The sequence below is a fragment of the Sordaria macrospora genome, chromosome 6, assembly GCF_033870435.1.
Source record: "Sordaria macrospora chromosome 6, complete sequence".
NCBI classification, from domain to species: domain Eukaryota; kingdom Fungi; phylum Ascomycota; class Sordariomycetes; order Sordariales; family Sordariaceae; genus Sordaria; species Sordaria macrospora.
Window position 1 is genome coordinate 36,927 of NC_089376.1, and position 16,244 is coordinate 53,170.

General features: G+C 51.6%; 5 protein-coding genes and 1 non-coding gene across 6 annotated transcripts; 4 read left to right on the plus strand and 2 right to left on the minus strand.

Annotated features, from left to right (window-relative positions):
- Window positions 1–2,127: 2,127 nt before the first annotated feature.
- On the minus strand, window positions 2,128–2,234 carry SMAC4_13882. Its single transcript has 2 exons — window positions 2,197–2,234; window positions 2,128–2,169 (listed from the first exon to the last, which is right to left on the minus strand). It is a non-coding gene; the product is annotated as a tRNA-Leu (tRNA).
- A 171-nt stretch (window positions 2,235–2,405) lies between these two features.
- SMAC4_13883 (uncharacterized protein) lies at window positions 2,406–2,960 on the minus strand (the record flags this gene model as incomplete). Its single annotated transcript, XM_066091675.1, has 1 exon — window positions 2,406–2,960. The coding sequence occupies one exon, from the start codon at window positions 2,958–2,960 to the stop codon at window positions 2,406–2,408; it is 555 nt and encodes a 184-aa protein (XP_065947355.1).
- Window positions 2,961–6,578: 3,618 nt separating this feature from the next.
- On the plus strand, window positions 6,579–7,030 carry SMAC4_04205 (uncharacterized protein; the record flags this gene model as incomplete). Its single annotated transcript, XM_066090073.1, has 1 exon — window positions 6,579–7,030. The coding sequence occupies exon 1, from the start codon at window positions 6,722–6,724 to the stop codon at window positions 7,028–7,030; it is 309 nt and encodes a 102-aa protein (XP_065947356.1). The 5' UTR covers window positions 6,579–6,721.
- A 516-nt stretch (window positions 7,031–7,546) lies between these two features.
- On the plus strand, window positions 7,547–9,959 carry SMAC4_04209 (uncharacterized protein; the record flags this gene model as incomplete). The annotated part of the gene is made up of 3 exons (XM_003346729.3): window positions 7,547–7,621; window positions 7,701–8,561; window positions 8,586–9,959. The coding sequence occupies 3 exons, from the start codon at window positions 7,547–7,549 to the stop codon at window positions 9,957–9,959; spliced, it is 2,310 nt and encodes a 769-aa protein (XP_003346777.3).
- A 1,966-nt stretch (window positions 9,960–11,925) lies between these two features.
- On the plus strand, window positions 11,926–13,050 carry SMAC4_13884 (uncharacterized protein; the record flags this gene model as incomplete). Its single annotated transcript, XM_066091676.1, has 1 exon — window positions 11,926–13,050. The coding sequence occupies one exon, from the start codon at window positions 11,926–11,928 to the stop codon at window positions 13,048–13,050; it is 1,125 nt and encodes a 374-aa protein (XP_065947357.1).
- Window positions 13,051–14,372: 1,322 nt separating this feature from the next.
- On the plus strand, window positions 14,373–14,991 carry SMAC4_13885 (uncharacterized protein; the record flags this gene model as incomplete). The annotated part of the gene is made up of 2 exons (XM_066091677.1): window positions 14,373–14,815; window positions 14,889–14,991. The coding sequence occupies 2 exons, from the start codon at window positions 14,373–14,375 to the stop codon at window positions 14,989–14,991; spliced, it is 546 nt and encodes a 181-aa protein (XP_065947358.1).
- Between the last annotated feature and the right edge of the window lie 1,253 nt (window positions 14,992–16,244).

Consider the following 16,244-nt stretch of genomic DNA (forward strand, 5'->3'; position numbering starts at 1 on the left):
ATCTGGTAGTCTTTGGCCCTCGCCAAAAGATCAAGCAAGGCTGATCGGACAAAGTTGGAGATGATGGTGGTCGTCGTTGGTTGACGATCCGTGCCCGTCCACAGGCAGCGAAGGACCAGCAGGTCATCCTGCTCCCAAAGAGGAGCTTCCTCCAAAATGTCGAGATATCCCTCCCAGATTCCACGCTCTTCTTCAACGTCCGTCTCTGCGTTATTGTCGTCATCTCCGTCGGGAGTCATGGCCTCTTGGACGTCATTTGTCCCAGTGGTGGCGCCTCTAGCTCGTCGTCGCTCTCTTGGGATGGCACTGGTAAACCGTAACCGTCCTCCTCCTCCTCCGTTTCCACCTGGACGTCCGGCGCCTCTTCCTCATGCTCCTCAAGATCTTCTTCGTCGTATACGTTCAGCTCAAGATCCGTACCAGCAACATCGACGCACAAGTACCGAGCAACCGTCCCCAAAATCCACCGCAATTTCCCTTTCTCCCCTAGGAACAACTTGGTCGTCGAATCTGAATGACGTTCCTGGTCGGTGGTGGAATCAAACCCCTTATACGCCGCCTCGTACCGTCTCAGCGCTTGCTCGCGCGATTCCCGACAGACGTGGGCCAAGACCGGCGGCTGGCAGCTGAAGACCTGGGGAGCATACACGAGCCCCGGAAACGTCTGTCCAATCGCGATCGGCATGGCATTCCTGTTGCGAATGTGCGTCTCGAGGTCTTCGAATGGGCAGGTGCAGGATATGTTGGCTGGGAAGATCTCCTCCGTTGGGGGGAGAGCTTCGTTCCATATCATGTCGCGGAGTTCGCGGGGGAGGGACCAGAAGGTTACTTTCTTCGTTGTCGTTGTTGTTATGGTATATGATGGTCGCTGATGTGACATGGAGGGAGTGCTTCCAGCTGGCCCGTCAATTGATAGCTTTTGCAGGTCGCTTGAGGTTGTCGACGTGAGCTGATCGTTGCCGTCCTTTGTGTTGGCCGTTCCGCGTGGTTGATTGACATCCTCCTCGGTCATCTTCATGTTATCGGGCTGGTCCTTTGAGCCTCTGTTTTCTGGGCAGGAGATTATGGTGTTCATGGGAGACACTGGGGATTTGATTGGCGAGATCGAGGCGGAAGAACTCCGGAATTGGAGGAGAGAGAAAATGGGATGAACGCTTTCGAAAGGAGGATTACCGAGATTCGACAGTGAGATGTTGCCGCCAGTAAGTGTCGGTCACAGCAATGGTCCTTGGCTCAAAAAAGAAGGAGATGGGGAACTGAAGAAGAAGAAGAACTGGTTGTCGGTTCCCATTACCTCCGTTTGTTCAGGTTTTATCACTTTCATGATCCCACTGGCCGAGAGCACCTTCCCGAGATCCAAGAGGGAGGTGTGGGTTACATGCGCCAGCCTCCCGTCCATTTGCCCATCAACGGAAGTGCAAGGGCACAGTATGGAGGAGTCGAAGGCAAAGCTAAGATTCCATCTATGACAGAAGATTTCAGATGGGGAGAAGAAAAAAGGAAGAGAACTAGATACAAGCGTTCAAACCCAAATAAATACCCTGGTCGCACCAGCGACAGCGGGACCCACATGTAGGTCGCTGGCTGCCAGCGCCGTCACAGGAAGGGAAGTAAACGCGATGCATGCAGGTATCCAAATCAGGTAGGAAAGGGCGGTGGAAGGACGGGATTGGTGTTTCTAACAATATATTATGGGGCGGCAATTCAAGAATAGAAGATGCTCGATACAGGTCGCACAAAGATAGAGAGACGTACAAAGGGAGAAAAATAAAAGAAAGGGAGAAAAAAGAACGAAAAGGAAAAAAAAAAGGAAGCAAAAAACATACAACACCAGGGATTCGCTGGTCGTCACCGACCCAACTACTAGTCTGGCCCTCACTGGCTTATCTATGGGAGAGCGGACGGGATCCCGAGTTTTCCAGTGGGTATGGTCGTATGTGCTCATTCGAGTTCAATCGACCACTTATAGGCTTGCTCTCCGCACCTAGGAACACGGGAGCAAAATGTTCGTGCGCATAGTCCGGTGGGCTCGACATGACTCGCGCGCCACCACCACTACCAAAAAATTTTTGGGGGAAAAAAAGAAACTCATCAACCGGAGCTCGGCTGATGAAACGATAATTAATATGACAAGAGTGGGATTCGAACCCACGCCCTTTCGGACCACGGAACTCTTTAGAGGAGATTAAGGGTTAACCTTAACGTGGCGCCTTAGACCGCTCGGCCATCTTGCCTTGTTGATCTTATTCTGGTGTCTGGGATGGGAATATGTCGGCAGTCTTGCACGAGCCAAACTCCTCACTCTGGTGAATGCACTGGGTTGATCAACGGCGCCGCTGGGAAGGTATGTTGTTAACGGTTAAGTGTATAACATAAAATCCGTTCTGACTTTGTCGTCGTCGGCCTTAGAGTCTAAGACGATATGTATCCCGCTCTCGGATCTCGTTCCAGTCCTGTATTCCTTGGATGCTTTCCCTGTGGTTCACATACTCGATGATGTCGGCTGTTTTAAGCAACGGAGGGAATTCGACCATGATCTGCTGGCGGATGTTTCTTGCGGTAATCGGGTCCTGTTGGTTGTTATTTTTGTTGTCGTTATTGGTGTCGGACTCTCCAAAGTCAGCGTCGCCTGGGGGAGCTGCATGTGCCATATCTGGAATCAGCTGCGGTCTATGTGAGCTGACAAAATGCAAGGGGACCTCAACGTAAGCCAGCTTCTCGAGTTCCGGTAGGCAAGTTAACATGCGGCTGGGACCAAAGCGATCCGTCATTTGGTCTTCGTCGATAGGTTCCATGTAGCCGCTCATGGAGAGATGCTCAAGCGTGTCTTTGAACAAGGGCAGAATCGTGTTCCAGGTGTGATCACTTTCAAGACCCAGTGTCTCGTCGTAGCCGTTGATCTCAAGTCTCTTTAGTCGCGGCTTCATGCAGAACCAGTCGAACAGGCTGCCCAGACACATTGCCGCGTCGTCCAGCCCTCTCACCTCCAAGGGATCAAACCCTTTGAGGGTAAGGCTCTGCACAGTGGACAGGCATGGGTGCCAGTTATGAGAATAGCCGGTTTCAGGACTTCCAAAGAGTACCTGAAGGGCGGAAAGATCGAGGCTGAGTGTCGTCATTGGTGGACTGTGATATAGGAAAAGCTTTTCTAGTACTGGAACGGCTGTATCCAGGGTGTCCCCGAGCCGCTGAGGGCAAGTGATTGTAACGATGGGGAGAAATAAACGACGAGTCCAAAGATTGCATCCGTAATATTCCTGAAAGCCTCGGCACTATAAGTAACACCAGCAGCTTCAATTTTCTCACGATATGAATGGTAGGCTTGACGGAGGAAGGGCGTGGCCCAAGGACAGCTCGCTCCTTGTTCCATTATCACGGGTCCAAGTACGTTGACGAACGCAGAAGCATCGGGTTTGTTGTAAGGGTGACTGTGTCTGTCACCCGACATGTCGTATGGTTCACGCTGTCCCATGTACTTGTGATATTCCACGGCAATATGTCGAATATAGCCGCGGTTCTTAGGGTACAGGAGCAGGCCTTTGCAAAAGTAAACAAGTGTCCGAGGTTTGTCGAGAACAATGTCCTCAAACAGAGCGCGCTGTGCTGGAGCAGCTATGGATTTTGAGACCAGTGATAAGGCACATAGAGACTTCTGGCAGCACCTCCTGCGATTGCATGGCTGGTGCCTGTCTTCCCATTTTACGTAGTGCGCCCAGCGAGGTGCCGGATGAGAGTTCTTCAATCGGATAAGCTGGCATATGTGTTCCCGTATCTCTAGTGGAAGCCTCTATAGCGGTGATCGTGCTGAAAGGTAGGGGTGTCGGTACGATGTGGTTGATGATGTTGACGTTATTGGCGGCGGTTCGTCGAAGGCTGCTTGGTCATCCTTCGGAGCTTCATGGATGGCAGATAGGACTGGACGCTCACCATCCACTGAGTGGCATAAATGTTAGTGCTTACTGTTTGACACAAGTTAAGGAAAAATATCGTAGTTCCGTGTATTGCAATCGTCTTACCTCCGACTTCTTCTGCTGCTTAGGCAAGACCTTTCGAGCCTTTCCGCAATACGGACAGGGTTCGTGGGTCACATCCATAGCTACTCCCGTTCTGGATCCAATTTCTTATCTTATAACGGCCGGCCGAAAGAGAAGTGGTTTCCTTACGTTGAATATCTAACATCCTGCTGGCGGGGATATGTGTTGACGTGTTCGAGGAAGAAGGCTGAGAGGCACGCCCGACCTGAACGTTAGCGTTGTTCGGCTGACCGACAGCTGGCGCGATGCAACCCTACGATCGCCAGAGGATCACGCTCTTTTCTCGGTCCATTATACGTCAACCGTTAGCAAATGATTCCCAAGATCACCATGGTCTTTAAACGTCGGCTTCAAGGACGCTGCAGGAACAAGTGTCGGAAGAAGGCACTATACTGTCAATCACTCCATTTGAGTGGATATACCGAGGGACGTTGTCGTGACGCTGGTCTTGGCATGTAGCATCGCTCGCTCGGTGTTTTTTTGTTGTTGTTGTTATTTTTAACGTCTACTTCCGCCTCCCGTAGGGCATGAGACGTGCCGCACCGGTGAGTCTAGCATACAAAATTAAGAGCAGTGCCCTAATTGTCCACCAAAACCATTAATCCGAGGGCAAACCGAGGCCTACCGCTAATGTAAATCATGTGTTGCCCTGTGACAAGGGCAGTATTCTGGGCTTGGAACAGTAGTTCAATTCAGCTGATAAACTACTTTGGTATCGAAGGCCTTGTTGGTCCTTTCAACCTCTAGAGGAAGGTTGGGCTTTAAGGCCTTCTTATGCCAAAGGGAAACGGTACCTATCTAGTATGTACGGGTCCTTGTCACCTAAGGCTCCAAGGCATCTAGCAATCTGCATACATGTAGGTCTTTCTCGTATGACACCAGGAGTGTGGTGTATGCCCGTTTAACAGTGTGGCATATGCTCGTTTGACAGTGTGGCATATGCCCGTTTGACAGTGTGGCATATGCTCGTTTGACAGTGTGGCATATGCTCGTTTGACAGTGTGGCATATGTCCGTGTGACATGCCCATAGCGTAAACGCGGCCCAACACTTATAATCGAATCGCCCAGTGGGCGAGCCGCCAGTATATGACGGAACCTGTAGCACAAAGGAAAAGATAAAAGAAATGACAAAATCACTCCTCTCCACTCTCACTCCCGCTCTCCTCCTCCCGCAAGGCCTCCTCCCGTCTCCTTGCACGGTGAACTAGCCTGTCCAGGTCCACCATAACCCTCTCAATGTCGTGGCCATGGCCAACCTCCACTCCTTTACTCTGTAAAAACCCCGCAAGGTTGTCAGCGGCGCCACTGCCGTCAATTTGCTGTTGCCAGAGTGTCTGTCGCCAGGCCTTTCTCGTGCAAGTCCATGAAAAGAAGTGCGAGGTCTGGATCCTAGCGATGAAGCGCTGCCAGTAAATTCCAATAGCAAGGGAGAGATTCTCCCGCGTAGCCGCTTCGCCCGTGACGGGGGAAACCGCATATGCCTTCCTGCAGTAGAAAGGGTGAAAGGGGGTCTTCCAGCTGCCACAATAGCATGTTAGCAGGGCGTCCTCATGCTCGAAACGCTCGTGGTAGTCCTTGAAATCACCGTGGCCAGACCTGGCCGCGAGGTGGTGTAAAGACCGTCTATCCAACTCTTAATTCGCCGTTAGGCTTGATAGAAGCCTGTGACAAGGGCAGTATCCTGGGCTTGGAACAGTAGTTCAATTCAGCTGATAAACTACTTTGGTCCCGAAGGCCTTGTTGAATCCTCTGAACCCTTTCCATCCAGGCCGGGCTTCAAGGCCTTCTTATGCCAAAGAGGTTTGGTGCGTACTAAGGTACGTACCAAGCCTTGTTGCTTGAGGCCTCATGGTATCTATATAGCGATCTTCATACATGTGGATTTTCCCGAGTGCCTTCAACCATTCTACTTCCTTCTTCTGACGCCGATCCTCGTTCGGTCGCTCTGATCCTTGCTTGGTTGCTGTGATCGCTTCTGTGATGACTGGGGATTGCCTCATCTCGCTTACTAGCGTCGTCGGAAGTTTGATGGTTGGCTCGTTAGCCTGAAGGCGTTGAGAGGGGGTTGGGTGAGCAATGCTGGTAGCTGAGAGTCTGGCCAAAGTGAGGTTGAGCCTCGCGGCCTGCGGCCACCGGGCATTCATGAGGCTGATGTCAGGCATTGAGACTCTGCTAAGCCTCGGCAACCCTAACCTAGAACTATGGGCAAATGTCCGTGTGACAAGGCCTCGGTTTGCCCTTGGATCAATGGTTTTGGTGGACAGTTAGGGTATTGCTCTTAATTTTGTATGCTAGACTCACCGGTGCGGCACGTCTCATGCCCTACGGGAGGCGGAAGTAGACGTTAAAAATAACATCAACAAAAAAAAAGCCTCTCCCGCTTCCCACGCACCGACCTCTCGCTCCGTCTCAATTTGGATAAACACCATAACGTGTACAACATCAGCCAAGTGGCCGTGGACGGCATAAGCGCTTTTATGCAACGGACCTTCTTGACATGTGTCTCCCCGCTCACTAACTGCTCAGACTCGGATGCAGGAGGAATGCACTCAAAAGATTTTGAAGCAGCAGCTGTCTCCCTCTCCGACAACTGGAAACCCGTCAACGGCTACTACGACCTCCGCCCCAACTGGTTCTCGCCCAGCATCGCTCGCGTGTTCTGGGAGACAGACGACCTCAAACAAAAATGGGCCAGCATCGCCCAGGGTCTAACCAACGGGATCAGACGCGGCGCAGACAACCTGACAGACGCCTTCGAGTACAGAGCCGACAACCCCGTTTTTGGCGGCATCAACAAGGTCCGCAGTGTGACAGCACGATTCTGAGCACAGGCAGGGCTGGGCCAAAAGAAGTCGATATGGATAAATCAATAAAGCTAAAGAGTAGAAAAGAGGAGGTGCGCCTTAAAATAGGGTACGCGAGTTCTGCCGGGCCTGACCGCCCAAAAGCCGCCTTGGACACAGCCAGCCAGGACGCCAGTGCCATGACAGGTTGAACAAGAAAGGAGAGAGTATCTGCCTGGCAATGCTGTCAAAGTGGGTCCGGATTGAGATGTTGTCATTGATGAGACTCAATAACGGAAATAGGATAAAGGCGTCATTAACTTGAGGCTCAACGGGTAGCCACGCGGGCGGAAGCTAAAGCCGGCAGAAAGCCGGAGCGGGAAGTTTGAGTCCAGATGACGGGAATCGGCGCTGGTGATCCGGGAAGAGACCGGATGACGGGAATCCACGTCCGAAAACGCGGCATTGAACCGGTGGTTTGATGAACTCGTTTGATCTGGTGTTTGACCTGCTGAAAAGGCGGGGTAGACAGTTGATGCCCGTGAAAAATGAGATACTATTGAAGAAAGAAGAGTCCAGATGAAATCTGGAAAAATGGGGGAGATGAGATGCCTTGGAGTGGTTTCCGATGTGCTGTCTAAACGCCCTAATAACCGCTCTTGCCACACCCACCACTAACACAACGCATATCAACGCTCTTGCCGACCCCAGCAATATTTGGAGCAAAGATGCTTGGCCAGTTATTCTTAACATGGCACCCAGCCGCCCGCGCATGGCCAATCTCACATACTGTTAAGCCTCTAGTAAGTGATGGAAAACACCTATACCGTCAGCGATGAGACTAGGTGATGTAAAAGATCCATAGCACTAATAAGACATTAGTTTCAGGCCTTCTGCCTTGGTGGCTCCCTTCGCTTCTTCATGAACACGCATAGCTTGCTTAAACGGCAGAAAAAGAGATGTTCATTTACCCCGTCCAAGGAGCAGCAAGAGATCGCAGAACTCTGCGGTACGAAGAATGTTGTCGTGTCGGCTCGGCCAGGCTCCGGCAAAACGGCTACGGCTGCGGCTATTGTAGCCGCCCACCCAGAAAAGCGAGTAGCTGTGCTCACCTACTCAAAGAGACTTCAGCTAGAGACCCATCGACGGCTTCGCACCTACTCTAACTGCAAAGTCTTCACTTTTCACTCCATGGCCGGCCTACTTTTTGGAACCCTTGTCCCCAGCGACGCTATTTTGGCGCAGCAGAAAAAACGAGTCCTTGATCGCAACGAGCTTCCTCGGTGGGATTCCGCACCCTTTGACATCATTGTTTTAGACGAGTTTCAGGATTGTACCAAACTCCTCTTCTGGCTTATTAACTGCTTCATCCTTGCCAATGACCAGAAGGCGGGGGGTCAATCTGCCCGTCTCGTCGTATTGGGTGATGAGCGACAAGCCATTTACGGATTCCGTGGTGCCGATGACCGCTACCTTACTACGGCTCCTGAATTACTGGGTATTGTCAGCTCATATCCCTTTATCAAGGCTCAGTTGAATCGAAGTTTTCGACTATCGGATCAGTCAGTTCAGTTCATCAACAATACTTTTCTCAGTGGCGAATCATACATCACCAGCTCCAAGCCTGGGCCTAAGCCTATTATCCTGAGATGCCACCTTCGGAACAGCTATGCGTTGGCTAAGCAGCTGTCATCCCTGATCGAGCGCTACGGGGCTAAGAATACCGCAATTATAGCCCCAGCTGTGGGTAAACGCGGGCTATTGCAGGATGTGGTCAACATCTTGTCAGTGAAATACAGAGTGCCCATCAGCGTATCAATCGACGACGAGGTTCCTCTAGATGACAGGGTAATTAAGGGCAAGCTGTGTGTTTCTACAATTCACCAGTTCAAAGGCAGCGAGCGTGATCTGGTCATCCTCTTCGGCCTCGATTCCTCTTTTTTTGAGTATTTTGGCCGCGATCTTCCCGATGATAGATGCCCCAACGAGGTTTTTGTGGCTCTAACACGTGCCGCAGAACAGCTTGTCTTGGTCCATGTCGAGGAGAAGAAGCTCATGCCTTTTGCATCGGTCGAAGCTCTATACGAAACAGCCAGCATTATCAACATGACAAGAAATGGGAACCAAATTAAACCGCCCGATCCTCCAGGCCGACCCTTGAAGCGTGGGCTTACCCTGCCATGCTTGATCACGGTCCGAGACATAGCCCGGCACATAAAAGATGAACATCTCGACGCCATTGTTCATATTCACCTATGTATCCAGGTACAATCGCCTCTACCAGAGGATCAGCACATTAAACTCCCAGATGTCGTGATTTCGGACCAAGGAAAGAGGTTCTACGAAGCTGTGAGCGATTTGAATGGCCTTGTCGTTGTCGCAGCTTTTGAGCATGATATTGCTGGATCATTGAGTGCGCTTGGACTCGGCCAAGGCAAGACTGACACAATTCCTGAAGTCTGCTCACGGGAAGGTGTCTCATGGCTTTGTCGAAAGGCCTGTGACTACGAAGCTGCCGTCTCGGGCTATCTCCCGCGCAGCATCCATATGACAAACAGCGAATTCAATTGGATAGAACCTGACGACCTTGCCCTAGCGTGCAGTCGACTCCGGGGAGAGCTCAGCGGAATAGTCGCAAACCCCAGGTTCGAGGTTCAATCTGAGGGGAGTTTCAGCATTGATGATCAGAGATGCCGACTCGTTGGTCAAGCTGACATCGTGGCGGCTTCGCCTAATCCTGACGGGAACAACGTTGGAGGCGTTGAGTCTGTCTGGGAGATCAAATTTGTCTCACAACTTTCCAACCAGCATGTCATACAGGCATGTACATATGCCTACTTGTTGGAGCTCCCGCGCATTATACTCTACAATGTACGAAATGGGGAGAAGTGGAAGATCACACCTCGTGAGGGGCAAGAGGGGTTGCGTTCCATGATTGAACGCATTCTAAAACTCAAGCATACAACCAAGGGAAAGATGAGTGATGAGGAGTTCACCGAGATGTGTACCGGGGTGAGCTTGGAAGTGCTGAATCTACGTTCCCAGGTGGTTCACGGCAGTGAAGAGGCGTCTGTTTTGCCCTTATCAAGATTTGGCAGCGAGGGCCTTCGAACCGACAGGAATTCTACAAAGATGCAATGAGCTACCACCACGCTGTAGACTACGGGCACCCGGAGATGTTGGCAGGCACGGAGTTTTCCGACACGTGCATCCCAAATGCAAGAGCACAGTATGGGAGGGTCGAAGGCAAAGCTAAGTGTTACGATCCAATAAGGGATCACTTATGTAATTAGCTACATAGACCAATAGGGAGGGCGCCGCAGTACCGGCGCCGCCGCAGCGGCGCAGCGGCGCACCATAGAGGACCCTTATATAAAGAAGTCTCCCAGACCTCTTATATAGGGCTCCTCAGCAAGCAATAGCTATCACAATCTACCAGTACCTTTTGGCTACTACTCCGTTACTCTATTGTTCTATCCCAGCGATAATACTCCTGTGCGTGTAACGGTTCGTCACACGTTGCTTGCTCATCAATTTGCACACCAGTATTCTGGGATTTGCTGCTGCACCCAAAAGTTTCCAAACAATCAAGTTTCCTCAACCACCTTGACTCATCGTCACCATGTCCGGAAAACAACCTGCTGGAAGTTCCGCCAGAGGACTCGCTGGTGCTGGTCACCCGAGCACCGATTTCAAAGACCTTGAAACTGGCACCGACACCATGACAGGCATTGTTGACGACAATGGCGATCCCGTCAAGGCCGCCGACCTTCTCGCTAGAGAAGAAGCTCGCACCCGCAGGGCTACCCTCGTCCCTGCCATCACCAAAGACACCGGCGACGTCGAACTGCGCAACATCATCAACATGCTCCGCAACAAGATCAACGACCTCGAGGCCATCACTCCGACGGCCACGGTCGTTCCCAAGAGCACCATCAAGCTCAACGCCCCGCCCAAGTTCGACGGCACCAAGAAAGAGGACCTCCAAGGCTTCCTCACCCAGGTCCGCGCCAACCTTCGCTTTACCAACACCGTGGACTCTGTCCAGCAGGTCTTGTACGCCTCCTCATTCCTCACCGGCAAAGCCCTCGAGTGGTTCCAACCCACTCAAGCGGACTACCTCAACAACCCCTGGAACGAGATGCACATCGAGACCCAGAAGACATTCACCGACTTCGAGTACTTCGAGAGTTCCATCAACCAGGTCTTCGGACTCGCCGACAAGGTTCGCCAGGCCGAGACCAAACTGAACGAGCTCCGCCAGACCAAGTCAGCCGCATCCTATTCCGCCGAGTTCAGACAGCTCGCCTTCCGCGTTGACTGGAACGACGAAGGCCTCAAGTACCAGTTTTACCGCGGCTTGAAGAGTGACGTCAAGGACGAGCTCATCAAAATTGACCGCAAGACCAAGAGCCTCGACGAATATATGAACGAGGCCATCGTCATCGATAACCGCCTTTTCGAGCGAAAGAGAGAGAAAGGCGCTGGAGACAGTCGCCCTCGCGCACCCGCTAACACAGGGTACAAGTACCAGCGTGGAGGCAACAGCTACAACAACAGATCACGTAGCACCGCGTATGGCACTCACCCTGGTCCCATGGACGTTGACGCAATCGACAACCGCGACAACAATCGCAGAGGAGGTCCCAGCAAGGACAAGAAGTGCTTCAAATGCGACAAGCCAGGACACTTCGCCCGCGATTGCCGCAGCGGAGGCAACAAGCGTCAAGGAGGATGGAAACCAATTCCCACTCACTCGACCAATTCCATCAGCAAGAGCAAAGGAAAGGGCAGGGAGGTCGACAACATCGAGATCGACCACGACTTCGCTAACGCCCTCGCCGCACTTGTGGACGACGAACCTTCTCGCACTATTTGCATGATCGACTTCGAGAACGAACCAACTGACGACTACATGTCGATCGAAGAATACGATCAATACAAACAGTATGAGCGCGGCCAATGCGATCCTGATCAAAGCGAAAGTGACCACGAGGACTACATCCATGGCACTGACATTCATCAGCTCGACTTCAACAAAGAGAATAAGCAACACCGCGGCCAAAACCCAGTCCGACGCAGCCAGTCCGTGCCGCCTGCGTCACGTATGCCCTTGTCAGACGTCGACGAACGCGACGAATGGCCACTCGCCACTATTATCCGCGACGAGCCAGAAGTCCATACGGATCTATCGGATGTTATGAGAGATTCAGACACGGACACTGACGACCAGATGGATCGCAACGAGCAACTCCAGTCCGAGCTGGACCGACTTAACCAACTCGTTGACATCGAACGCGCAAGGGTCACCGAGCTCAAGATCCAGCAGCTTGCCTACAATCGCACCCGACGACAGCTCCATCGCGAAGACTGTCAACGATACGAGGATACATTCGTCGGTTCCACCAAGCACCCGGAAGAACTTATCTCCCTCATCCAGTCTTCGTTGCAAGGACTCAAGAAGAAGGTCGCACAAGAAGATCGCAAGAGAAGAACCTTCAACTTGGACGAGAAGTACGATCGACAACTGGACAGCGAATACTACGCTGGACCAATTGAAAGCGACGACTCCTTCATTGAGACCTATCCGCCTAGACCCATGCTACAGTCGATCGGAGTGTCGGCCTTTGAGGCCAACGTCCACACTGTATGTGACCATCCTTGGTCTCCTCATGTAGGGGATCACCCTCAAGTCCATCCAGGACACCCGTCTCACAAGAAAATCGCCTGGATCAATTGTCTCTACGACGCTTGCCCCTGGCACCTGTCCTACAAGATGGAAAACGATCATTTCCCACAACGGATCATGGAAAACGGGGATTTCGCCCCTGTTCGAGCGACCTATCACAAGGAATCCATCAACATGTGGGACGTGGGTCGATCACGCGATCGTGAAGGAGGAGGAAAGCTACTGAAGCTCCCCCTCAAGGATGGATACGGAAGAGACTGCATGTCTTCTCCCCACTCTCGCTATCAAGAATGCTGCCGAACCAACTGTGCAGTCCACATGGCCGACAAAGCACGACAATGGCACGCTAGGCAAACATTGCGAGAAGAGAAGAACAAGCAGGGCCTCTACAAGGAACAGGACAAGGAAACTGCAGCAGCATCGTCTTCAGACACCAGCACGGTCTGTGGACCCCCGACAAGGTCAGGGTCCCAGAGGAAACGCCGTGGTGGCCGCAGAAGACAGGGAAATGGCGCCAGCTCCTCGCGAGAGGACCGCGAGTAGCTGCACCGCCACAGATCCTCGAAGTGAGTCGAGATGAGGACTCGATTTACGAGGTCCAGATGACCTGGACACAGCCATTCCAAGGAAAAGCAATGGCCATGATCGACTCAGGATCGTCGATCAACCTCATTACACCACAGACGGTGAATGATTGGAAGATCCCATGGGTACTCAAGAAGAGACCCTACAGAGTGTACACATTCGAAGGGAAAAGTCCTAGCTATGAAGAAGGACAGGTACTACGAGAAACAGTACCAATGAAGGTTGTCATCAACGGGGATCTACAAGAAATTGTCTTCGACATCACCCCAATTGGGAAACACGACGCTATCTTGGGTAGACCCTGGCTGAGGAAATACAACCCGGATATCGACTGGAGCAATAAAACCATCAAACGACGAACACCCAGCGCTCCAGCGACAGAAGAAGTCTCAGTCACTGACCGAAAGGGTTGGCATCCTTCGTCACACGAGACTACGCCACCACTAGAACCATCGAGAATGGTCATGTTCGTTAACAACTATCCGGAGGAAGGACCACCTCCTGAACCACCACCCAAGTCCACCGATGAGCGACTCAAAGACGTCCCAGTCCAATACCGAGGATACAAGATCTTCCGGTCGTCTTCTGAGTGCACATTGCCAGCACACGGTCCATGGGACCACGAGATACCCTTGAAGGAAGGTGCCAAACCCAAATACCAGAAGATCTACCAGCTTAACGCTGCACAGATGAAGGCACTCAAGGAGTACATCGACGAGAGGCTCAAACTGGGACATATCCGAGAATCCCAGTCACCATGGGGCTCCCCTATTCTCTTTGTACCAAAGAAAGACGGAGATCTTCGCCTCGTCATTGACTACAGATATCTCAACAGCGACACGATCAAGAATCGATACCCACTGCCGCTGATCCAAGAGATGAGAGATCGACTCGGCAAAGCGACAATATTTTCCAAGTTCGATCTTACCTCGGCCTTCTCACAGATTCGCATGAAAAAGGGCGAAGAAATCAAGACGGCATTCAGAACCCCATTGGGACATTACGAATACCGCATTATGCCACAAGGCCTCACGAACGCACCAGCCTCGTTCCAAGCTCGAATCGATGCTGTGCTCAAACAATTCGCAGGAGAATTCGTGATGGCCTACATTGACGACATCATCGTGTTTTCTGAAAATGAAGAACAACATCAGAAACACGTCCACAAGGTGTTGGCTGCCCTCGAAAAGGCAGGACTATCCGTCAACCCAAAGAAGAGCGAGTTCCACAAGGAACAAGTAGACTTCCTGGGCTATCGCATCTCTCCGGGTCAGATTCGCATGGACCCTACCAAGATCAAGGACGTCGCCGAATGGCCAGCACCCACTACGGTAACAGGAGTACGAGGATTTTTGGGGTTCGTTAACTTCTATCGTCGCTTCATCAAAGGATTTGGAGGCATCGCCAAACCATTGAACGATCTCACCAAGAAAGACGTCGGATTCAACTGGACCAAGGAATGCGACGACGCCTTCAACAAACTGAAGCAAATGATATTGGACGATCCGATTCTCATGTTACCAAACCCCGACAAGGAATTTGAAGTCGAGACTGACGCTTCTGACTGGGCTATGGGCGGACAACTAGGTCAACGAGACGACCAGAACCGTCTACACCCAATCGCATTTTTCTCAAAGGCATTCCGTGGACCAGAGCTCAATTACCCGATTCACGACAAAGAGCTCATGTCCATCATATGGGCCTTCAAGGAATGGAGACCATGGCTCAGCGGAACCAGAGAAACCGTCAAAGTATACTCAGACCACAAGAATCTGACGTACTTCACCTCGACAAAGGAACTTAACCAACGACAGACACGATGGTCAGAATTCCTATCACAATTCAACTTCGACATCTATTATCGCAAAGGCTCCGAGAATGCTAGAGCTGACGCGTTGAGCCGCCGGGAAGACCTCAAGAACAACAAGGAAGTCACGATGTCAGCAGCACTGTTCCAATCTAATGCTGATGGATCACTGCGACACCAACCAGTGCAGCTAGACGACATTAATGACGACCTCAAAATTTACAACATCTCCAAAGGGGAACCCGATGACTGGATCCAAAAGATCACAGACGCTCAACACGACGCAGATGACGAAGAGATCAGGACACATCTTTCGTCCACAATCGAACCATGGCTACACAAAGGAAAGTTATGGGTCCCGCCAGCACTGCAGAAAGAACTCGTAAAAGATATTCACGAGTCACCAGAAGAAGGCGGCCATGCAGGAATCGCACGCACAATCGCAAGGGTCCAAGAAACATCCGGATTCGCTGGAATGAAAGACGTTGTCACGGAAGTACTGCACGAATGCGAAATTTGTCACAAGACTAAGGCAAATCGTCACAAACCATACGGGCTGCTGGAACCACTGCCTGTATCCGAAGGACCTTGGCAGTGCGTCACCATGGACTTCATCACAAAGCTGCCCGTATCACGAGACCCAGCTACCGGCATCGAACACGACAGCATTCTAGTGGTTTTCGACCGATTCACCAAGTTCGCGTACTTCTTGCCTTTCAGAGAAGATACCGGCGCAGAACAACTTGGCCACATCTTCATACGACACATCACTTCCAACCATGGCTGGCCAAAGGAACTCGTGACTGACAGAGACAAGCTATTCTCGTCACGATTCTGGCAAGCCTTCATGAACAAACTAGGTGTCAAACACAAGATGTCAACAGCATACCACGCAAGGACCGACGGTCAGACGGAAAGAATGAACCAAGTCTTGGAAGCTTACCTACGAGCATACGTCAACTACGAACAAGACAACTGGTCAGAACTTCTTCCGACAGCGCAAATGTCCTACAACAGCTCGAAGACAGAAACAACGAAGGTAACGCCCTTCTTTGCCAACTTCGGCTATGAAATGAGCTCCCGTAGAGGATGGGACTCAGAATCATTCGTGCCCCGGGCACACATCCGCGCCGAGAGGCTCATTGAAATGCACCAGACCCTGCGCGACGAACTCACATTCGTCCGCGACAGAATGAGCAGATATTACGACCGCACTAGATCGACGGCCCCGATCTTCAAGAGGGGAGACAAAGTTTACCTCCTCCGTCGTAATATCAAAACTAAACGACCCAGTGACAAACTTGACTACAAGAAACTTGGTCCATTCAAGGTACTTGAGAGAGTC